This window comes from Anomalospiza imberbis, chromosome 11, assembly GCF_031753505.1.
Source record: "Anomalospiza imberbis isolate Cuckoo-Finch-1a 21T00152 chromosome 11, ASM3175350v1, whole genome shotgun sequence".
Lineage (NCBI taxonomy): Eukaryota > Metazoa > Chordata > Aves > Passeriformes > Viduidae > Anomalospiza > Anomalospiza imberbis.
This window is the reverse complement of record NC_089691.1, coordinates 16,266,729-16,290,749: the sequence shown is the minus strand read 5'-3', so window position 1 is coordinate 16,290,749 and position 24,021 is coordinate 16,266,729. Positions and strand designations below refer to the sequence as shown.

The following is a 24,021-nucleotide window of genomic DNA, read 5'->3' as shown; positions in this document are numbered from 1 at the left end:
GCCACGAGGGCTTTGTGCCATGAAAACAGCTGAAGGATCTCAGGATGCCCAGTGCCAGAGGGAGCAGGGACATGCCACAGGCTGGAGCCCCAGCTGCTCACACTGTGCTCAGGCAGCCGGGCTTGCACCACTTCACATCCCAGCAGAATGAAGTGGCTCCAGTTAAGCCCTTTGCTGTGGCAAGTTCCTTTTCTCTACTGAGAAAATAAATGCTCTATTTTAAACCTTCGGATTTGGAAAACAGAAGGAAAAAAAAAAAAAGATTTAATATTTGAGTTTTGGTCTGGGCCCAACCACCTGCAAACCCAGGGCAGGGCAGGAAGCAGGAACCAGTACCAAATGGTGGGGGAGGAGGAACCCATTGCTGGATGGAGGGGACCAGGCATGTCAAATGTCACCCGGCATGTCAAATGTCACCCAGCCTGTCCAATCCAATACCCACATTGCTGCTGGCAGCCCTCGTGGGCCTGTGGATTAAATTCAGCTATCACTAATGCATGGCATTACGCTGATACCCAAATATCAATCAATATTATTGACTTCAGTAAATTCTCCTCTGAGCTTATAACTGTAATTTAATTTTGCCCAGACCAAATTAGAAAAAGGAGGCTGCATGAAAGCAATATTCCTACGGCTTCATTTTGGAAAGACATTTGGATCTCAGAAATAGGACTTGAAGTGTTTGTAGCAAGGAATATGCTTAATTAGATTCATGTCTGAGAAGTCCCCAGCTGTTCTGCAGACAAACAGAAATATCTGAAATTTCTTCCAGCTCTATGGAGACATGGAGATTGGCTCTTCTCCCTGTTGCCCCAGTCTGAGAGATTTGCACTTATGATTATTATCTGATGTTGTTTCAGACAATACAAGATGCCACACAATCTCTGAGCACAGAGCAAATATTCCAGCATTTTGTTTCATGATTACATCCACCCTGTTCACTTCAGCATCTGAAATATTCTTTGCTATTTTTTTTTTCATGTGAAAGGCTTTCTGGAAGTTGGACGTAACATAGATTCATTATGAAATGAAAATACCTCATGTGTTCAGGATGGAAAAAAAATCCCCAGCTTTCAAGAAAGCTTTGTGAGCTTATTAAAAACAAGAGTGCTTGCTATGCGTGTTATTCTGCCAAATGAAAAATTCCCTCCTTGCTTCTCAGGCTTGTAAGCTGCTTTGTGTGCTCAAGATATCTCTTTCCAGTGTCCAGCACATTTTCACCATTAGTCCAACTTGGAATAAAATATTAGCTGCCTTGTACCAACAGAAGGGACTGCAGGCCAGCCATACCTTGGCTCCATCTTCTTTGGAAGGGGATTCTTGAAAAGTCACCAGTGACAATGCCCATGCAGCCCTCAGACTTTGGGAGCAGACGCCCGTGCCACAGGGATCCTTCATACCCAAACCATGCATCTGGGGAGAAGCAGAAACAGGAACTGTGTGCCAAAACCACAGCAGGCCATAAACACCCCAGCTCGAGAAGAGGCATGACTGCCTCCAAAATCCACATCCCTGGGGCACTGCAGCAAGTCCAACCACACAGGGAAAGATGCAGTCTGGGAGCTTCAGTTCCAGATGCAATTTCCAGGCCTACCTCACCAGCCTGGCTACCTTCCCCTTCTCTTCCTTGTCTCCACGTTACTCACTGTAGCCCTTTTTTAGGGGTCTTAGCCCCACTCCTGGCTAATGCTTTGAGACAAATCTGTGGTGTATGGTGGCGCTGGTCAATGTACAGGTTGGTCCTCCACTCCTTCCTTCTTCTAATTTCTTCTGCCACTGCTTGTACTTCCCCATAGCCCATCCAACAACCCAGGCTGAGCTGGGAAGAGGTGTGGCTAGACACTGTCAAATCAGGCAACCAGCCACTCACTGCCCATGGAGGAGTCCAGCTGGGCATCCTGGCACAACCAGCTGCTGTGCTGCTGGGTACAGCCCTGAGCATGGGGCATTTTGGAAATGGAACTCTTTCCAAGGTTGTACCAAGGAGCTGGGGCTGGACACAGAGCAGAGCATGGGGACAGGAGAACATCAAACATGAGTGATCCTCAGGAAAGGGAGGTTAACCCCTTACTGCCAAAGGTACCCACAAGGGGGTTTCTCTGATGAGGCACATCAGACAAGGAATATTGCCTCAAACCCTGCTGCAGCTGGGCTGGATCTCACAGTGAGCAATACCCAGTGCAAGGATCAGACTGACAAAGTGCATCTATGCAGATCATCTCCAGCAGCCAGTGGAACAAGTCAAGGAACTTAGCCAGCAATTCACCCCACATGACTGCAAAACCCTGCATTTCATCTGACTAAGGATGAGATGAGTAACAGCAAATACAAGGATGAACAAACATTTCAGGAGCTTTGAAGAGCTGCTCTCAGTAACCAGCAGCTGCATTCATTATCCCATAGCCACCTGAAATGGGAGCTCTCAGTCTCCCTTGCCACCCTACAAGCCAAGTCAGTCCATTGGTCAGAGGTGCCATTTGGGCCATTGGTCAGAGGTGCCATTTGGGGGGTGGGTTGGTAATTTGGGGCTATTCAGTACTGAATCACTCACAGCTCATGTGCTGTGGAAGATCACACCCTCTCTGCAAGAGGTCTCTTTCCCCTGGTTCTTCATTCCCATTTATCTTATAAACAATTAAGGCTCTTTAAGAAGATAATAAAATTGGACTTTGAAGCTTTTTTCTCTGATCTGTGTTTTTTCCTTAAAATATAACTTCAAATGTTGTGGCATTCTGGATGTCTTCTGTTTCAGTAACAAAGTGCTAATTGTAATTTGTTTTATCATGTGGAAATTCAAAAATCTGCTCTGAATGCATTCCTTTAGATTTAGTTAAAAGGTACTTTTTGAGTTGACAATCACTTTGACTGTAGTTTGTGAGAAAGAATCAAATTTTAAACTTACAGGAAAAGCTCATTTTACTGCAGGGCTGAGAATCCACTGTCCCAGAGCTCACTGGCATTGAGAGGTGCTAGTGAGAGCCAGAGCAAATATTTCTCTGGGCTTCCACTTTCAAGCAGTATGTTTTAGATTACACTTAAGTGGATTCAGGAGAGGAAACTGGGGGTGGTGGGTGGAAAGGATGCAAGTAGGTAAGAATGAAAGGAGGCAGCACATGGAAAATTGGAAGGAAACAGTCAACTAAAGAAAAAAAAAGATGCACAGAAAGGGTGAGGAGGTATTGGCAGGATTGAGAGTAGATCATACAGAAAGTTACATGTACCAGACTGAATAGATAAAGATAATAAGGAAATGTATAATGATAACATATCAAAGGAGTGCTGCTGGGCACTTCAAAAATTGCTGTGAGTCACTAGAGGTGGGATGGGGAAAACAGGAAAAGGAGAATGAGTGAGAGAAAAACACCAAAATGATAATAACATTAAAAGATATTGGAATATATATTGGACAGTATACAGTTCAAAGTATTAAAAGTACATTATTTTCGTGTTTGAACAACTGTGCAGGAAGTAAGTGTCATCCTGTGCCCAGGAGGGAGGATGTGGCCAAACAGAGGCTGTGCCCAGTGGGGAGCTGGTGCTGGGTAATGAGGGGCAGGAGCAGCCAGGGCTCAGGTTCTGCACAAACCAGCACCACACATGGCACAATCCCACTGTGCCCACCCTCCTCTTCCATCCTACCAGGAACCAAACCTGGCTCCACTGCACTGTGGGGCAGTGGGTTACCTTGCACCAGGTGAAGCTAATCCTTTGTGTGAGTCCTTCTGTGGACAGTGTCCTCTTCCACTACCAGGATATGCTTCTCTTTTTGAGGATGGGCTGTCTCTGCCCTCCAGATCATTCCCATGGCAAATAGGCAGGATGCAATACATATTACAGGAACCTGCACAACCCAAGTAGTGCTAGTGGGATATAGCAAAGCTATGAAAATAAAAACTTACATTAAACATGAACTTCTGCACTCAGAGTCTCAGATGAGCAAGAGCAATGGCTGCTTTGCAAAACAGCAATGGAGGGCAAGGCTGCCTCTAACTCTGGGGATAATTGTCATGGAAACTACAAGTAAAGTAGCACAAAACACAAGTAGGTATGAAAAAGGTAGCTGAAAATAGCTGCTCTGGAATATTTCTTTGCAAAGCTTCTAGACATTAAAAGGCAACTGAATAAACAGCTTAGTAATTTTAGATGTTCTTGGAAAATGGATTTTAAAGGGAAAAATGGGGCAAACCACAAAACTGTGGCTCAGGGAACACTCCAGGAAAAAAAAATCTCTGAGAGAAAAATGAGTGCAAGTATGACTCCTACAAGATTTACAATACACATACGTACAGATGTATAGACAGACAGATAAATGCATGTGTGTGAGTACATAGAGCACAGAGTGTGTATTTTTAAGTACACAGAGTATACATACATATATAGGTGTATACACTATATATATACATTACGGGAAAAAAATACTGGAAAGCAAAGGCAGCCCAAATGAAATCCTTCCTGCTTCCAACTGAAGATGAGAGGGTTTCTCAGAGGTTAACTTGACTGAAGTCCAAGGCCTTGAGCAGGAAAGCAAGTTGTCTGATGAGTTGGACTAGTGTCTAAATGGCATCTGCCCAAGGATGGCTGTGACCAGAAAACACACAGAGAGGGTGAGATCCAGCACCCGACAGCAGAATGGATTTGTGCCAGAGAGCCTCCAGCCGACGGGGAGGCAGTGGGCAATTCCCAGCAAGCAGAGATGGCCACAAACCAGACACCTTCGTCTCTGCTCAAAAAAGCAGCAAACTGCATTTCACAAAGTGCCTTTTTCTTGCTCCAAGGAACACCTCCCTGTGCCAGTCGGATGGTGGCACATCCAGGGATATTTTTCCAGCCAAAACTGCGGGTATAAGGAGCTACAAGCACAGGGGAAGGAGCAGGGGTTCCAGTCCAGAAAGTGGAGCAGCAGGTACAACCTCGTGTAATGGTGCTGGGAATGACAGGGCAGGATTCAGAGTGAACACAGAGGAAAGCAGGTGAGATGTGGAGGTATTGTCATGCAGGCCACACTAGAAAAACATTAAAGGGTGGTTTATGCACTTGGAGAGGAATGAATTGTGTTGTAACAGAGAAAAGTGTTAGCTGGAAGATGTGAGAAGCAGCAGAATATATGTTACATCACTCAGCAGTATTTGCTGCTGGCTGGGGCCAGGATAATCCCACCCCAGTTCTTGTGTCACACTGGAATAAACAGTGAATTAACCAGGAGTAATCCTGCAACAGCAAATTGTATATATGCCCTAGTCAGTGCCAAGCAATATGTTTCAGCAGGCAAGACAAAAAGATTTCAAGGTGAGTACCAGAGGTGTTCGGGAATTGCAGCAGGTCCACATGAGCTGTGGAGGGGATTTTAGAGGTTGGTGTTGGGGGTTAGGATTTTTCCTTATGTTTCTTTCTCTCATGGAATTTTGTTCCATGTGCTACTAAGAGATAATAACGACCCATGCTTAAGAGAGACAAAAGATGTAGCCAAGGGGGAGAGAGAGGAGTGCAGTTGGCTGCACTAGAGATGAGGAGCATTCCCTTGAGAAGGGCAGAGATACTGTGAGATTTTGGTCTGGGGGGAAAGGGCACAGCTCCAAACTCTCTCTCACTCTCGGAATTAGAGGAGGATGGTGGAGCTGTTGCTTATTGCAGGGAGAATTCACTGCCACCACCCGGTAGTGCTTCTTCCTTACTATGTGTGAGTCTTTGCTCATAGGAGCAAGCAGCCGTTGCACTGGGACCTTATTAACACCTGATCTGACGGGAAAGGACTCTCACCATCTATTTGGGTGCCTTAGGAGAAAAACCTGGGACCCGACCCCCTCCCCGTGTGTGTGCGGCAGCTGCTGTGGAGAAGCCTGGCTGCCGCTGCCCAGCCCCGCTGCTTTCCGCGCTGCCTCGGGATTTTTCACTGCACTCTAACCCACCACCCCGTGTCCACCCGACCCCCGCGGCTCCAGCTAAGGCTGCGGACTGTTTGGTTACCTTTTATTTGCCACTCTGCAGGGCGTGCCTGCCTGTGCTGTCCGCTCCGAGGGTCCTGCTGCGGTACAATTTCCATCTCCTCCGCCGGCTGTGCCCGCCATCGCCGCGGGAGGGAGGCGGCCGAGCCCGCGCCACAGCGCCCCCTGCAGGCGCGGGGGAGCCACCGCACGCCGTGCCCGGCCGGGAGCCAGCAGCGCCCCTGCTGGCCGTGCCCGGAACTGCACGGAAGGGGAAAGCGCCTGCGGCCGGGCGAGGCTGGGCTGGGCTGGGCTCTGCCTGGGGCTGCCGGGGCTCCGTGTGTGTGCTTGCCTTGCTACACATCGGCACACTCGTAAAGAACTGTTGGTCCTTTCCCTACACCTTTGCCTGAAAGTCCCTTAATTTCAAAGTTATAGCAATTTGGAGGGAAGGGGGTTATATTTTCCATTTCAAGGGAAGTTCCCACCTTCCTTGGCAAACACTTGTCTTTCAAACCAAGATAGTTGATCATATTCACACCATGCAAAATATAATAATCAGTAACTCAAGTGACACCCCAAAAGGAGGCAACAGCAGAACCATTTCATTCACCAGAGGTGATTACTATTCCCAAGTGCAAGGAACTGGAGAAAAAAAAAAGGTCCAGAGAGCAAAAGATGAGGAGAGGAAGGTCAAGGGAGAGGGGAAAGGAGAATGGAAATGGAGAGAAAAGTAACACTACTAAGAGGCTATTCTAATCAGCTACAGGGCGAGATAATTCAACACAGCCCCAGCTGCAGAGCAGTGTGCCGTGGGGACAGGAGAAAAACTGCACAGCAGCAGAGGCTGGATGCTGCAGCCAGTCAGGGCTTTACAGGGCATGAACCACGTATTTATGAAATACCATGAGGCACAGGTTTCTTTACTTCTGAGTGGTTGCAACATAGAAAGATACCAAAAGGAATTAATTACATGGGATTTTTTACTCAGTAATGTCAAGTCACAGCTCAGGAAGATTAAATGTGCAACCAGAAGTCACCTACATTGACGTAATGCCACTAATAACAGTAGCATTTATAGAGGGCTAAATCACACTTTCCTTGCTTAAGGCCTTTCTCTCTGACCTTTGAAGGCTTGATCTCAGGACGTGATGTAAATCATCTGGAGAGTTTTCTTCACCTCTGCTGGGTGAAGGATATTCCTACTTTGAGAAAACAGAGTTAGTCTTGCAAATAAAAGAAAGAAATACGCTGGAGGTATTTATCTTTCAGGGCACCTGAGTTTTCTTATTCCCAAAGTCACTCTGTGTAATGGCAGAGCTCTTTCCATCAGTTGAGGAGGATCCTCTAGCACTGCACAGATACAGACTCTCAATTCCAGATGGTTTGAATTTTCTGCTCACTTATTAAAAACAACATTAAATCCCCTGAAGTAACAATCCAGCTCTTTTCACCAAAACTGAAGCTTCTCAGGCTAGCAACTTGCCCATTAGTAAAAGCAAAACATTTAGGGAGATCAGTGCCTGGGCATGAGGGCACAACACTCTGTGTACCCTGAAATCCCACTAGTTCTGGGACTCAAAGGTGCACTCAGGAGAAGGAAACAAGAGCACCTTCCTCAGGTTAACTGGTGTTCTAGTCTATGGGCATTTTGCAGGTGCTCTCCAGGTATTCCAACAGTCTGCAGAAACAGCCAGAACTAAATTCCCACATATTTTAGAGAAATGCCTTTTCCTCTGAACTTGCCAGGGTGTTCAGACTGTGGTCACTTCAACACTGTGTTTATTTTAGAAGACAACACAATATTAAATCATCACACTATTGTTTGTGTCAAACACCCTTTGCTTTAATTAATAAATGTGTGCTTGGTTTGCTGTGAGATCTCAATAGAAATTACACAACACTTCTCAGCCAAGTGCTTTTCCTTGCATGATGTGAAAATCACTTGTGCTATAAAGAGTGAAAAAAAACATCCAAAACAAAAAACCCCAGGCTGTGTGTTTGAAAAGAAGCTGTGGAAAATACATCAATATTTGCAATTACAGTGGCAGCTGCTGCTATGTGAGCAGTCGGGGATAAAGGATGTTTTTCCATGGATCCCATACCCCTTCTCCCCACTCTGCCCCACATCCACTACAGTGACACTCCCAGCTCTTTCTTCCTCTGCTCCTCAACTCCTACATATTTCCCATCCCTCCATGCACCCTGCAATGGCCACACAGCAATCTTCAGTGCTGGTCACATTCCCTAAGCACCAGCTGAGTAAAAGGCACAGGAATCCCCTCATTGCAGGGCAGGATGCTGTGGGTTAGCAGAATGGCTAATCCTCCCAGTTTGGATCTGCCCTCCCTGATCTCACATAACTTTGAGGAATTGGACTTTACTAAGAGCTCATGACATCGATCAGATTTGGTTCAAGCTGACCAAGGGCTTCAAAGGCATTAGAGCACAGAAACACAGGCTGATGGCAGAGGGTGTAATCGCATGAGACTATTGCTTTAGAAAAACAGGCTTAAAAAAATCATCAAAGGACAAAAGTCACTCTGGAAGTGCAGGGAAGGCTGAGAGAGTTGAGCTAAGGAGGAAGAAAATGGAGTAGCTTCCCAAGTGACTGAAAGATTTCAAATTCCTTGCTCTTCATTTCAAATTATGTCAGTAAACTGATAACTATCACATCAACCTGCCAAGCACATGAGGATTTCAACAAGTTTTTTGCCACCAGCACATATAAACCCTAGTGTACTCCAAACACATGGTTTATTTAAAGATCACATTATATGTACTACAATCAATATCCAGATTATGCCAGGGCTGTTGAAAGGAAAAAGATATAATTTTAGGCATGTAAAACCCCTCCAGTTTGGACAGAGGCTGGGCAAGAGTAATCAGCACTTATTAAAAATGTAGTGAAAGAGCTGAAGAGTGCGTGTAATTACCAGTGAGAGGCATTGTAGCAAAGCAGATAAAGTTAATTATACAGTACAGGAGCATTTTCAGTTGATGTGGTAGTAAGCATAGTCAACAGAGAAGTGCCCAACAGAAGGATCCATATACAATAAACATAACCATGGGGTGAAAGTGTACAGCACAAATTACCCAAAAAACAAAGGCAGACACTGACACATAGCTGGAGCCACCAAATTAATGCAGATTTGTGGATTTCTATGCATAATAGGATACCTTAAACAGCAGTACACCTTATCCTATGCATGGTACCCCCTAAAACTGTCACATCAGTCTGGAGGAGGTCTCAATATTTGTGCTCTATGTGGGCCAGATCCAGCACCAGCCTGTGATAAAACTGACACCATTTATCATGGGAAATACTGGGTGCTGTTGCTGTGCATTAAACAAATACATCGGTGTGTTGGTCTAGAGTATCTGTTTTCTGAAACTAAATTGATACTTAGGAGACAAGATGCAACAAACAGACCTCACCTTGATTTCAGGCTCACAGGCTACCATCTCCCATGGACCCTCCCTTCTGCATTGTAACAGATGAGCTGGAACACAGGATCTGAAACAAAAGGCTCAAGCATAAAACATTTGTGTGTGTGTGTGTGTATTTACACATCTCCATAAATGTCATTTCAGTGTCTCTTGGTTTGATGATGGGAGACACGGAGCAGGATTTCACTCCCCTGTTCCAGCAGACTTCTCTCCCACTCCCCATTACAGCCATTTCACCCAGGAGCTGTCACTTGCTGCATGTCTTCACGGCACCAAATGCACTGGGTTCTCACCTGTTCAGAAAGAGCCTCTCCCCTGAGATTTCCTGAGGCAGTGGTGTTAAATATATCCAGCCTCAGGCAGCAGTATGCTATCACCCTTCCCTGCACCCAGGGCTGCCAGAGGTGTGGAGCAAAGGAAGAGGCTCCTCCACTGCCCCTACCTGTCAGTTTGATTTCTCATGGCCATTACACATTAATAGCTTCTCAGATCTCTAAGTAATGATGCAGGAGCCCTCTCTTCCCAGGATAATAAACTCTCCCAGCATGTCTGTTTGTTGGAACCTCCTGACTCTAATGCTGAAAAATACTTAATTTGGACACTATGTAAAATGCTGTCCTTCAAAACAAGGATTTACTGATTTGAAAATATGCAAGGGAAGAAAAGACACTAATTGCTGTGAAACAAATACTTGACTGATCAGATGGAATTGGTAACACGGAAAGGATGACAAAAGATTATCAGACAAGTTCAAGAGATGCAGAAATCCCACTCCAAGGGGATTTTTCTAGCTGTTCTTACGGTGATGCCGGGGCTTGTTTAACACCAGCCAGCCCGTGGAGCTGTACTAGCAGAGAGCTCAACCCTGTGCTTTTCATTCCCTGCTGACACAAACTGTAGTTTCTGAGAGCCAGACTTCCTGAGACAACAGCCATACCTATGCCAACAATAATTACCCAGGAAAACAGGCAACTTCTAGGAGCTTATTCAGAAGAAATCAATGCCTAACACTTGTATGCTTCTACAGTGCCACTGTGAGTATTGCTGTCAACACTTTCACTACTGAAGGGCGAAGAATGAAGCCAGACGTGATTCAAGTGCCATCTTTTCCCAAGTTCAGTTAAACCAGCCCTGCAAATGAAACAAATGCACTGGCCTTGAAGATGCCTGAGGATGACAGCAAGGTATGAAAGCGTAATTGGTATTGCTGAGGTGAGCCTGCAGCTCACAGCATGGTGCCTGTGCACAAAGAGCTTTTTGTTACAGCATGGACAGGTCGAACAGCTCCCAGGGCCCTTCATGCTTTCTGCAATGGGAGTTAAAGTCACTCGGCAGCACTTGGGTCCAGTCCCGGGTCCTGCTGCAGACCCTGATCTGCTGGCAGAGGATGCTCACAGTGCCAAGGTGGCTCCTGTCTCTGAGGCCCGGGAGAGCCAAGTAGGGCTGCATGACCTCCTTGGAGAGGAAAGGGGAGCACTCTGTGACCTGCTGCTGGAAAGTGCCACATATCCTGAATGATGGGAGCTTATCCCTTTATGGGCTGGGAGAGAGGAACCCCTGCACTCAGCAGGGCTGGACAAGCAGAGGGATGGGTGCCAGACAAAGTCCCCAGCTCCCTTGATGACACTGGCAAGCAAAATACTCAGCTCCTGACACTGCCATAGTGGGTATGTTATACATCCCTGCCAGCAGCAAAGCCGTGTCTGGCTGGACACAGGGGTCTGCAAACCAGGCAGTGGCTGTGGCGGGGACACAGTTGGTTTTGGGTGGTCTGTGGCCCTGCAGAAGGCTGGCAGTCCCCAAAGCCATCAGTCAACATTCAACAATGTTGAATGCTGTTGAAGCAGGGCTTCACTTGGCACCCTGAGGGGGGAAAGGCCCAGCAAAGCACTCAAAAGGCAGAGACACCGTGTAGTTACTGCTCTGAAACACTGGCACCTTGTGGCAGCTCAGCTCCAGCCGGACACGCTGTGTCTGACTGTCCTGCTGGACATCAGGGTGGCCTGGGCACGGCTCCATGAGCCAGGACACAAGCAGGAGCAACGTCATACAGATGCATAGAAAGCCACCTTGCTTTGGGTAGCATTTAGTAACTAACAGCTGCTACAGGGGAAGGAGGAGATCTGGAATCTGTAGTTGCACTTCCAGCCTGGTTTGTGGCCTCCCACAGCTACAAAAATGGTAACAAGGAGGGTGGCATTACGTGGGATGCCCATGATCACTGTCTGGGGCACTGACCACACCAGATGTGTCCAACCCAGGAAACTGCAAGGAGTAAACAAAGCTCTTGATGCGTGTGAGCATCACCAAGGCAGCGAGGGGTCTGTACCCACCTGCAGCACATCCATACTGTCACTCTTCAAGAAAGAGATTCTAGGGATGATCACAGGGCTCCTCACTGCCCTGATGCATCTTGTAAGGAAGACACCAATCATTTGAGATCTCTTTTTGAAAAAAAAAAAAAATTGTATCCTTTTGAATGCTGTAAGTCCACATTAAATTATGGTCACCACAAGGCCTTATTTAATCATTTAAATATTTGAGCTATAAGTATTCTCCCTAAATTTTTTCCACATTTAGTAGTGAATGTCACATGTGTGTACCCAGCTCCTTTTCTCCCTGTTACTGCTGAAATACACACAAATATGAAAATACAGGCAAATATTTACAGGCAATAAATGCTGTGTGGGGTAATTAACCAGGTTTCATATGGTCACAAACCAAAACATGACATTTCAGTAATAACTAAACCCAGGAAAATTAAAACTCAGTTCCCTTACTCTTCTCATACCTAGCAGTTTATTTTTTAGCCAATTAAAAAGTGGCAAATCCAGAAATGGGAGAACGAAGAAATTTTTCTCCCACAGTACATAATGAGTCTGTGGCTTTTACTGCCACAATGAGCTGAGGATACCAAATCCAGCGAGGCTGACAGGGTGTGGGTGTTTCTATGGACAGTGAGAATGGCCAGAACTATAATGGTTACGAATGATGTGCATTTTGGAAGAGGGCAGACCTCCAGCTGTGGCTGCAAACCAATCTTTATTAGGGATTAGGAAAAGAGCTATGGTGACAGCCAGGTTATCTGCTTACAAGGGAGCTGCGCATTCTTTCCACCTTCCACCCGTCGCTGGAGGGACTGTCTGCAATAACTGTATGTTGGAGCTGGTTCAATCTTTTCTGTCTTCAATTTTTGTGAGCTAATCCCAGCTCAGCCACTCACACAAGCAACATTGACCCATGTGTGCAATGCCTGAGCACTTGGAACATCAGCCTTACTTAGCAGAAAAAACCCCAACCATCCTTTTCTTCCCAAAGAAGGCATGCAAAGAATAAACAGCATTCCTCAGCTCCAGAGCACACTGCCTAAGGAATAGAGCTGGGGACAAGATGTAAAAAACAAAAAAAAAAACCAACCATGCAAGATGTCTAAAAGTGTCTGTCATAAATAAAACTAATTAATAGGCCTCTGAGCAAATGCAAAGGCCAAGAGGCAAATAACATAAACACTGCTGCAAAAGATCAGCGTGCTGTTCCCTGCAAAGCATCAAAGCCATTGCTCCTTGCGCAATCGATACAAAAGTGATTGCTGCTCCAAAAGAGAAACAGAAGACAAAGGAAAAAATGACTGCTCCTAAAGAAACAAAGGAACTGCCCAACTTAAATCACGCTTTTTCCTTTACTTTATTCTAAAATACTGTATCTACAAATGAAGGGGGGGGGGGAAGTCAGAATCAATGTAAAAAATACTAGCACTTATCAAAAACACAGCAGGCCCTGTTTCTCCCAGCGATCTCCTCAATAATTCATGCCCAATATACAGTAGCCAATCTTGGGAATACACAGTGCCAAAACAGTCAAGGGAACTGTTTCTCCCATCACCCAGATGCAAAGCACAACTCCAAAACAGAGGCACCATCCAAAAGCGTTGTACTTAAACCCCAGTTCCAACAAATAACACCAAAATGTGTCTGGAGGAGCTCAGCTCAGCTCAGCAAGCATGGTCCTGGAGGTTAGGTGGGATCCCGCATCCCACAGGATAGCCCTGGGCATGTAAAAATGCCCTTTGCAGGAGGCAAGCACCCTGTGCCTGCCCAACCACCCAGCTGTGTTCCACTCCAAAAGCACCAATTATGTTTTTATCTCATTGCCAGCTCCCAAGGGAGTACAGTGACTGATACAGATGGAGTTGTAAGGATAATAAAAGGGTTTGACTTCAGGTATCAACTGGGGATGAACCTCAAGGACTCCACACACAGGGCTATGGAGGCACAGGTGATGTCCCCTCTGTAACATATGGCACAGACAATTTGTGGGCAGCCCCGGTGAGGAGGGAGAGCAGGCCAGGACCAGGGCCAAGGGGACACGTGGGGACCACCCCGCCCTTCTGCCACCACCTCCACTTGATGTTCCCAAGGGAGAGAACACACTCCAGCACTGGCAGTGTTGTGTGAGGTCACACACAGCTTGCTGGGTGAGGTCAGGAAAGACAAAATCAAAGATATTTAATAAACAGACGGAGAAAAACATCAAGAAAAGCAAAATGACAAGTAGATGAACACAGGCCAGAGTCAGGTATGACTTCCCCACCATCTTGGATGAAATAGAACTGAAACCAGGGATGTTTAGAGCCCCCTTTTTTTGTCATCTACTTGTTTTGAGGCACAAGCTCTGACGTAACACATTTGAGCTCCTTTCTGAAACTATAAAGGCTACAGACCCACTTTTTCTTGTGACCCCTTCTAGGTCCGTGTCCTTGCCCTGTGCTCAAACACCAGACAGGCCCTTCCTAGGCCTGTTCAGCCTTGCGGAGAGACCACTGAGAGGCACCTCACCAGTGTGTGCAGGGAGGGTGCCCAGAGGGTGAACCAGGCTCTGCTCAGTGGTGCCGAGCAATAGGACAAGTGACAACGGCACAAAGCGATGCACGGGAGGCTCCACCTGAAGATGAGGAAAAGCTTTCCTGTGTAATGCACACAGGAACAGATTGTCCAGAGAGGCTGTGGAGTGTCCCTCACTAAAACATTCCAGAATTATCTGAACACAGCCCTGCACCGTGTGCTCTGGGATCATAGAATGGTTTTGGTTGGAAGGGCATTTTGAAGATCACCCCGTTCCCACCCCCCGCCATGGGAAGGAACACCTTCCACTAGACCAGGAGCCCCTTCCAGCCTGGCTTTGGACACACCCGGGGATGGAGCCGCCACTTTCCCTGGGCAACCTGTGGCTGTGACTCCGTGCTTCAGCGGCTGTGTCCGTGTTCGTGTCCCCCCGTCGCCGCTCCGGCCGCCAGGGGCCGCCCCGCGCCGCCGCCGCCGCCGCCGCCGCCGCCGGGGGCCTCCGCGCCGCCAGGGGGCGCCGCGCGGCGGGAACGCGCGGCCGCTTCCGCCCGTCGCGGCTGAGTCACCGCGCCGCGCCGCCCTCCCGCTGCCCAGAGCCGCCCGTCCTGCCGAGCCCCGGCCCCGCGGCCCCCGTCCCGCCGCCGCCATGCCGCTGGAGAACCTGGAGGAGGAGGGGCTGCCCAAGAACCCCGACCTGCGCATCGCCCAGCTCCGCTTCCTGCTCAGCCTGCGGCCCCGCGCGCCCGACCCCGCCGCGCGCGACGAGCTGATGGCGGCGGTGCGGCTGCACAGTGAGTGGGGCCTGGGGGAGGCTCTGTGTGTGTGTGTGTGTGTGTGTGGGGTCTGCGTGTCTGCTCGCCCGCCCCGGCTCCGACCGTGTGTCTGCGGAGCAGCCGTGTGACCGTCCGTGGTCATCGAGCCCCGGGCAGGGGGGGTGCACGTCCCCCCGCGGTTCGGCCCCGCTCTGCCCCGGGACACGGACAGCCCAGCGGGGCAGGGCGAGGGCCCTGTCCCCAGCTCCGAGATCGCTAACGTCCTGTGGGACTGCAGGACTGTGGGCTGAGCACCGCGGGCTGCTGTGCTCGCAGCGGGATAAAGAGAACCACAGAACATCCTGAGCTGGAAGGGACCCACTTGGATCGTCAAAGTCCAACTCTTGGTCCTGCGCAGGATGCTCCGCTCTGCCTGAGAGCACTGTCCAAATGCTCCATGAGCTCTGCCCTGGGGAGCCTGTTCAGTGCCCGACCACCCTCTGGGGGAAGAACCTTCTCCTGATATCCAGCCGAAACCTCCCCTGACACAGCTCCATGCTGTTTACTCAGGTCCTGTCACTGGTTTCCAGAGAGCAGAGATCAGTGCCTGACCCTCCACTTTGTCTCATGAGGAAGTTTTAGACAGCTTTGAGATCTCTCCTCAGCCTCCTCTTCTCTAGGCTGAACACACCAAGTGGCCTCAGCTGCTCCTTATACATCCTCTCCAGACCCTTCATCGTCTTCATGCCCCTCCTTTGGATGCCTTTTAACACCTTAATGTCCTTCTGGTATTGTGGTGCCCAAAACTGCCCCTGAACTCGAGGTGAGGCCACCCCAGTGCAAGGCAGGGAAAGTACAAATGGGAGCAGTGTAAAGAGCAGTGATGGAAAAGGATCAGGGAAAGGAAGCATGAGGAGAAGGCCTGCAGAAACAGTGGCTGTGCTGTGTCTGGACTCAGCAGGTACCTGGTCACAGAAAGGACATCTCTGCCGTTGACAGTCCTGTCGTCCTTTTAGGAACAAACACACTCTCGTTGCAGCAATGAACAGCAGAGCCCTTCCTGCTTCTCTTTCAGACATGGCTCCGTACTACGAAGCCCTGTGCAAGTCTCTTGAGTGGCAGATGGACACGGATCTGCTGAACAAAATGAAGAAAGCCAATGAGGAGGAACTGAAACGTCTTGACAACGAATTAGAGGATGCAGAAAAGATCTTGGGGGAGAGCGAAATCCGGGATGCAATGATGGCCAAGGCTGAGTACCTGTGCAGGATTGGGGACAAGGTTGGTGACAGCAGAGGCTTTATGGACTCCTAGAAAACACTGCATGGGAACCCTGTTAGCTGGGCAGGTCCCAGTGGGTGCTGGGGGACTTGCAGAGCATTTTCTCTATGGCACAGCTCACACATGGCTGGCAGATAGGGCAGGGTCTTACTGAAATGTAAATTATCTAGAAACAAAACAGTCCTTGAAAGAAAAGTTTTTTCTTGACAATGGAAAAAGTTTGCAGACACCGTTATTTACATTCCTTACACCTTTAGATTTTTCCAAGCTATTTAGACCATGCAGCTGAATTTCAAGTTTCAGAGTAGATTTTCATAGTCTTTAGCTTTAAAAGATACATGAGGAACAGCTTTTCTAACTTGATTTAAACTTGGATACGTTAAGATTATTCAGAATGCATAATGTGAAACTCACAACTACCAGTGGGAGACAACACTAGTTCTTACAACAGGTATTTTGTGAGTGTTCTGGGTGCTTTTAACATTCTTACAGCAGCAAATACTGTTTTGCCAGGAGGGAGCTCTGACTGCATTCCGCAAGACTTACGACAAAACTGTGGCCTTGGGACATCGCCTGGATATCGTGTTCTACCTGCTCAGGATTGGCTTGTTTTATATGGACAACGACCTCATCACAAGGAACATTGAAAAGGCAAAAAGGTACTGCTTGGGTTGTCTGAGTGCACTAAAGCATTTTTGAAACAAGCTGTAACAAAAGAAATGGAAGACAAATACTTTTCTGTCCAGAAATGACTGGGACCGGTTGTGAGAGGGAATCAGAGTGATGGGTGGGTCTTATTTTGTTTTAGAGCACTTCCTGCTCCTGGATTTTTTTATGGGGGGGGAGAGAACGGTTAAGATTTTGTGGTAGCTGTTTTCTAGCAGCTGGCTCAATTTGTATTTGTAGCCCAGCTCCCACTCCCACTTGGGGTGTGACTGCTCCCAGTGGCACCCAGCTGGCTGTGTAAAGAGGGAGCTTTCCCTCTTGAAGCAGGAGTGGCATGGTGTGTTTTGATTGCCACTGGTAGTTTCTCTGTGATCCCAGTGTTTTGAACCTCAGCAGTTCCTGTAGAAAGCTGTGGTTCCAGTTTCTCTGCTGCTACCACGAGACACCAAGGCAGAGGAGGTTCCCACTTCCCTTGTTCTTGGGCAGGGATATTTTGTGTTGCCTTCTCAGCAGTTTTGTCTCATCCCTGCCCTTCTTACAGCCACACCAGTTTTGTGCAGATCCTTAAAAAGTGGCAATCTGTATCTTTTTTCTATGCTGCAGCCAAAGCTGCAAAGGCAGTGGAAATCTGTTGCCACAGTCCAGGGTGACAGTAATATTTACCTACACATCCACAGAGACTGTGGATTATTATGTGTAGGTAATATTTACCTACACATCCACAGAGACTGTTGTCACAGCTGAAGAGGCTGTAAGCTTTTCCTTTCAGCTGAAACTTGCACTGTGTAAAAAGCCTCTGGTCTCTCCTGTCCCAAGGGAGCCACTTTTCCTACACCAACAGGTGTACAAAGCCTGGGATGTTTCAGCAAGCTGTAACATAAACCAAGTTATTCTTTCTCTAATCTCATGGTATCAGTTGATTTATACTTGTTTCATATAACTTATTACATGACACATTTACCATAAGTAAATATTCTTTGGTCTATTTTAAGTCTAATAGAAGAAGGAGGAGACTGGGACAGAAGAAACCGTCTCAAGGTGTACCAGGGCCTTTACTGTGTAGCCATTCGAGACTTCAAACAAGCAGCAGAGCTCTTCCTTGATACAGTTTCCACGTTTACATCCTATGAACTGATGGATTACAAAACCTTTGTAACATACACTGTCTATGTCAGCATGATTGCCCTGGACAGGCCTGACCTGAGGGAGAAGGTGAGAAATTCCATGGAAGCACTGGTGCAAGCTGACAGAGCCTTTCCTTAAGCTGTTCCTCTCGAGGCTGAAAGGGATGGTGGTTAAAGATGTGTGTTTGCTTTCAGGTGATTAAAGGAGCAGAGATCCTGGAAGCCTTGCACAGTTTGCCAGCTGTACGGCAGTATCTCTTCTCTCTTTATGAATGTCGTTACGCAGCCTTTTTCCAGTCGCTAGGTAAGGCTGGGTTGTGTCTGTCAACACTTGTTTCAGATCATACACAGCTTTTGTGGAGTAGCTACAGTCTAGAACTAGAGCTATGTGCGGATAAAACAAACTATAGAGTTTGTTTCAGATCATACACAACTTTTGTGGAGTAGCTACAATCTAGAACTAGAGCTATGTGCAGAAAAAACAAACTGTAGAGATTTTTTTAACAGTGACCTAAAATTTTCGGCTTTGATTTTTCAAACAAAGAAAAACAAATTTCTCATCCAGTGAGCTCTGTGAAAGGTCACATCTGATTAGGTGAAAAAGCACTTTGCAAATGGCTGTGAAACACCATCGTACCTGAAGAGCCAGATCAGGAAAGATTTGAAAGCTTGCTGTGTAAAAGGATGACACCAAAGAAAAGCTTCAGAAAACCCTCATTCTTGCCAGTTCTCAGACTGCTTGCTTTTCTTCTGTGAGAGAATACAAGAAAATGAGATATTTAGAAAAATCAAGGATTGAAAAATCAATCCACAATTGATTTTGTGGAAGACTAGGCCTGATGAGACCGAGTTAAACGGCAGCATCTTCCTATTGCCAGCCTCTTCCCAAGCTGAGAACCAATTCTGTCAGGGGAAAAAAAAAATCACTTCAGTGCCTGGAAATCCTTGTAACTAATTTAAGAGCTAGTAGCAGAAAATCACTGTTGTGTCAAGTGTGGGTAACAATGTTTCTTCAAGAAGTTACATACCGAGTTCTGCTTGTTACCCAGCTCTGTGGGCAGCAGTTCCGGCTCTTGCCTTCAGCGTCAGCGAGGTGCTCCCTCTCCCCGCTGAAAGAAGGATGCTGTGCGTTTTTACAGGCTCCCATTAGCTCTGCCACAGTATTGTTTGCATGTTCTTAACGCTCCTGGTTCCAGAACTGATACAGATTATGTGAATTTACTCCTGTTAGTGCAGAATCCCTTTCGTAGCCTGAGGAGTGCAAGAATGCAACGGAGTTATGGTCACACCTATTCCTTATTAACTGATGTCGTGTGTTTTATTTACCTAAATGATATATGACATTCCTTAGAAATTACTGACTTCTTTTATTTCTTTTGCTTCTTCCTTTTTCTTTTCAGCTATTGTAGAGCAAGAGATGAAGAAAGACTGGCTGTTTGCACCTCACTACCGATACTACGTACGGGAAATGAGAATCCACGCCTACAGCCAGCTCCTCGAGTCCTACCGGTCCTTGACGTTAGGGTACATGGCAGAAGCCTTTGGAGTCAGTGTAGAATTCATAGATCAGTAAGTTCTTTGGCTTTTCCAGTTCATAGACTTCTCCCTTTATACCTTTTAAATATTTATGGTGATCTCATGATGAGTAAAAATCTTTGTTCACTTGTATTCTAAATATGCCAAGTTACGTTTCTGTGGAAGAGTGTGAGAAGCTGGTATTTTATTAATTACTTTGTTCTTTATATTGCTGGATTTATTGACCTCCATGTGCTAGGAAACCTTAGATTTTAGACAGCTTAGTTCACACCTATGCAAATACTGAGCTGTTCCAACTTTGGGGCTCTGCACGTTTTTTGTACACTGACAGTCTCCCTCTCTCATTTTCGCTTGGTTTCTGTTATGAGGACAGGATCTGATGTTTTTCACTTAAATCAAACATACTCTGCAGTCACAGTTTGAAATTATTTTCTAGAATAAAACCAACAGATTTAAATCATGATAAGAACTAAGTGGTGAGTGAAGTGAGAAACTGACTTTTGCTCTGTGTACATGAAGCACATTACTTTCAAATGCCTTCACAAGAGTTATTCTTGTTTCAGAGAGGTTTCAGATTTTCTCACATTGAAGACTTATCGAAATATGAATCTGCTTGAAATTTTCAGAAATTAATAAGTGTTTCAAGAGAAACCAAATACCATTTAATTCAAAAGTAATTTTTTTTAAGTCATGCTAATGCTTATGCTTTCTAGTAATTTATTGTGAGTTGTAACATACCTTACTGTTGAGCACAGGAATATTTTATTCTACCATCAGTGCTGTAGACCACCAGTTGATTAAACAAAACAATAATAATAAAATTTTTAAAAGCATTTTAAAAAATTAAATATTATTGAGATACTTTTCTGATTGACTGGCATGAAGATACTTTACCTCAGGATAAATTCCAAATAGCCAAGCTGCATTACTGCTGCCTTTGGATTTGAAGAGTAGTTGATACAAAGCTCAGTGATAAGTTTCACTAAGTCAAATATAACACTTTGGCCTGAGAAGAAAGAACTAAGAGGTTTTGTATTCTGGTCACTAAAAGGATTATTTTGGGTGCAATGTCCAAAGGATGCATAAGGTACCTGATGAAGATCCACAGTCTGTTGCTTCAGAAATACAGTGTGGTATCACAGCAGTTTCAGTGCTCTTAGGTCTACAAGTCCCTGGTGAAACAGCATTTAACTAACTTTTTTTCTTTATTTAGGGAGCTTTCGAGATTTATTGCAGCTGGGCGATTGCACTGCAAAATAGACAAAGTAAACGAGATTGTAGAAACTAACAGGTATGTAACAATTCCTAGAGGTTGTTTTTAACAGACCAGTTGAATTCTATATATTTTGATGACGTTTACTACAGAAATGTTTAATGCTTTGGTATAAATCATATTCTCAGTTCTAACCCCCTTTTTTTTTCTCCCATGATTCCTAGGCCTGATAGCAAGAATTGGCAGTACCAAGAAACCATCAAGAAAGGAGATTTGCTGCTAAACAGAATTCAGAAACTTTCCCGAGTAATTAATATGTAATTTTTTTAATGCAAGGGAATGCAAAATTTAGATGTTTAAAACATTTTGGAAGTAACCTATAAATATATTGCATAACTTGGTATACTGTAGGGAAAAAAATAACTAGCAAGAAAGGTAGTGTTTTTACTTTCCACTTCATTATGTACACACTGTTCTGTTCTGGTGTATGGAACCCAGTTCATTTATTAAATGTATGATACCATTGGTGATCTCTTGTAATAGACTTTGTTCCTTTCCTTGCCTGTATATCCAGTGTTCCATGTTGAACAGCAGAGCAGGCTCACCACCTGTGAACACAGAAAACTCCTGGCCATTTTATGCTTGCTGTTTTAGGACTTTTCTATTGGAATCAGAGGTGAAAACAATCAGTTGCATAATAGTAAAGTGGCCAACAATTTTAGTGAAGAGTGCACACTGTCCAGACAGGAGGGAGGCTTGCAATGAAGGGATTACAGCTTAAGGGAGAAAGAATAAGGATGCAAGTGATTGGGGTGAAGCAATAATACAACCACAGAAACCACGGGACTAAAACTTTGGGAACAACTGGAACAGAAGTAGCCTCTCTCTTTAAACTATGTTTTTGCAAACTGTTGAAAAGGAAGCCAGCACGGGGGCAAAGCATTACATTTGTAATTATTGCCCGAGTTAGATCTGCAGATGTCAGTGACAGTGGGAGCTGTGGAAGGGACTACTGCAGACTGACAGAGCTGATCAGGTACTGCAGGGGTTACAGTTCCTCTCTTCCCAGCTGCTGAGGAATGAATGCCTCACTAGGCTGCTGCCATGCTGATGACACATGGTTCCTGGCCTGGCAGAGCCTCCAGCAGCAGCTGTTTACCCTGCTGGCCTGCCTTGAGGGGTTTTTTTCCTTCCTCCCAAAGAAGGCCTTTGAGTGAGTTCTGTGAGCTTTTGATGCCACTGCATTTGGGACATTTACAGCCTGTATGCATTGCAACTTCAGTGCTGGAAGGAGCCCCAGCAGGTAGGTGTACCCAAAGAGCAATCCTAGCATTTGGAAGCTACCGTGCCACAGACAGGACAGCTTGGAATTTCCTCTGCCCAGCCCTCCCGTTGCAAGGTCATAGAGGGTCTCGTGTCCTGGAATTGCTCCTGCCTGCCCGAGGTTGGACCCTTGGTGCTGAGGGGCCATTTCTAGTCTCTGATGAACTTTTCTGAAACCCAAAATACAAACTCATGATTTGGGGTTTTTTTTTGCTACTTACTGGAAGCTGCTTTGGTTGTTTCCCCCTCCAAGAAGCAGCTATTTAGCCAGAGTTTAAAGATTTACATTTCAGACAGTGCTAATTAGAAGAAAATTCTGATCTTTCTTCAGAATAGGCAGAGTAATAAACAAGAGCTCTAGTTCACTATGTGTTCAGCTGAGTCTCTTTTGTGTGTTCACACACATGCCATTTCCTATAAAGTTTTAATTGATAAAACCCAATATTCAGACTTCAGACCTGCAATAACCTCTCTTATTTTTCTACATCTGTTCCATACCAGATAAGTAGAGCTAGCTAGGAAGGCTTTAATCAGTCTGACTTTTGGGAATATCTCCACCTTCCATAGGTGCAGGTGTGAAGCTTATCAGAAAACCATACTGTCTTCATGTGTTCACTGACTTGAGGAATTTCTGTTTGGTGCACAAATAAATCTTCCTTTCCAGCATATTTATACATGAAGTGGCCTTAATTAACTACATCAAAGTTTCCATTCAGCATATGTATCACCATGTATTTTTTGAACTGTAAAGAGACTAGAAACCTACAGAATAAAAATTAGGCTATCAGAGGCTTTATGCGTTCCAGAGAAATCTTACTGCTCTCTTAGTGTAGGTAAGAACAGCAGAAAAAAAAAAGGAAATCCCTTCTCTGTGCAGAAAATAAAAGCATTGCTAAAGAGTTTTAGTGCTCTAAGATACTTGCAGAGCTATCAACCATTTTATCCTAACCATGGCCATCATCCTGTGGCAGCCAAGCACTTCAGAATCTGGTGTTCTCTGCTCAGGTGGGTGAAAAATAATATTTCAAACAGAAGTACACAATCCTACTACAACAGAGACGCCCCTTTAAAGATCCCACCTTGCCTTCACATTTCCTGGTGCCAGCCTATATCCTGTCAAAGAGGATCCAGGGAGAGCCTGGAGATCATCTGGACAAAGATTTTTGTGCCAAGGCCTGGCAGGAAAGAGTTGCAGCAATTTTAGCTGAACCTTTTAAAGCTTTGTGCAGCAGTTCAGCCCCTCAGCCATGCCAAATAGTGGTGGGATAAAATTCTGGGAAAGGTGAAAGGTGAAAGTCCTGAAGCCCACAGCTGGAGGCACACAGTTTAGCCAGCGTGGCTGTTCACATTGTTCTCCTGAAAAAAAAAAAAAAGCAATCTGATACACAGGTTTTCCAAAGAGTAGGAATGCTGAGGGTCCAGGGTGGTCAGACCTTGAGCTGATCAAGGGCATAATTTTCTCTATTCTGTAGTTTTAAAATGCCTTCTTCCACCTCTAAGTCAAATCAGAAGCATTAGAATTTCTGCTTCCTGAAGTAATTTCAAGTTCATTTTTACTGTCCCGTGATCATGTCTTATATTCTGTTTATCTGATCTCATCATTTTCCTTTATTTATTTGCGAGCAGCATTTCAGATGCAGGCCTTCATGCCTCGCTTTTGACACCTTTCCATGGATTTATAGTCCACATGCCAAAGTTGTACATTCTCTCTTGTAATTTAAGCTTGGGCAGTTCCTTGAGCTAATGCCATTCTCCAATTTCGCTTTGCAAAGCTGACTTCACCCTCCTTGCAAGGTAGCCAGAACCGGGCAGAGATTTCAAGCCACAGCTTGAACTTCTCTCTGCAATTCATTCCCTGCATTAATGGTGGGAAAACAGGTGGGAAGGCAGGAGATGGCGTGGTTTAGGATTTGT

At 45.9% G+C, this 24,021-nt stretch overlaps 1 protein-coding gene and 1 long non-coding RNA gene across 3 annotated transcripts; one reads left to right on the top strand and one right to left on the bottom strand.

Moving 5' to 3' along the window:
• The first annotated feature begins 14,755 nt into the window (after positions 1-14,755).
• On the top strand, positions 14,756-21,314 carry PSMD6 (proteasome 26S subunit, non-ATPase 6). Its single transcript, XM_068202155.1, has 8 exons — positions 14,756-15,003; positions 16,040-16,245; positions 16,759-16,904; positions 17,904-18,123; positions 18,231-18,339; positions 19,436-19,604; positions 20,785-20,862; positions 21,009-21,314. The coding sequence occupies exons 1-8, from the start codon at positions 14,859-14,861 to the stop codon at positions 21,103-21,105; spliced, it is 1,170 nt and encodes a 389-aa protein (XP_068058256.1). The 5' UTR covers positions 14,756-14,858; the 3' UTR covers positions 21,106-21,314.
• LOC137480813 (uncharacterized) lies at positions 16,054-21,013 on the bottom strand. 2 transcript variants are annotated; one of them, XR_011003099.1, is made up of 3 exons: positions 20,466-21,013; positions 18,673-18,785; positions 16,054-17,781 (listed from the first exon to the last, which is right to left on the bottom strand). It is a non-coding gene; the product is annotated as an uncharacterized lncRNA (long non-coding RNA). The 2 variants fall into 2 exon arrangements; XR_011003098.1 differs by lacking the exon at positions 16,054-17,781 and having other exon boundaries at positions 18,575-18,785.
• Positions 21,315-24,021: the final 2,707 nt, after the last annotated feature.

What these genes read in the sequence shown, in the direction of transcription:
- PSMD6 (XM_068202155.1), top strand. Translation starts at nt 14,859, where the DNA reads ATGCCGCTGGAGAACCTGGAGGAGGAGGGGCTGCCCAAGAACCCCGAC. An exon ending in GGCCTGACCTGAGGGAGAAG is followed by an intron (nt 18,124 to 18,230) that starts GTGAGAAATTCC and finishes GTTTGCTTTCAG; the next exon opens with GTGATTAAAGGAGCAGAGAT. An exon ending in GAGATTGTAGAAACTAACAG is followed by an intron (nt 20,863 to 21,008) that starts GTATGTAACAAT and finishes CATGATTCCTAG; the next exon opens with GCCTGATAGCAAGAATTGGC.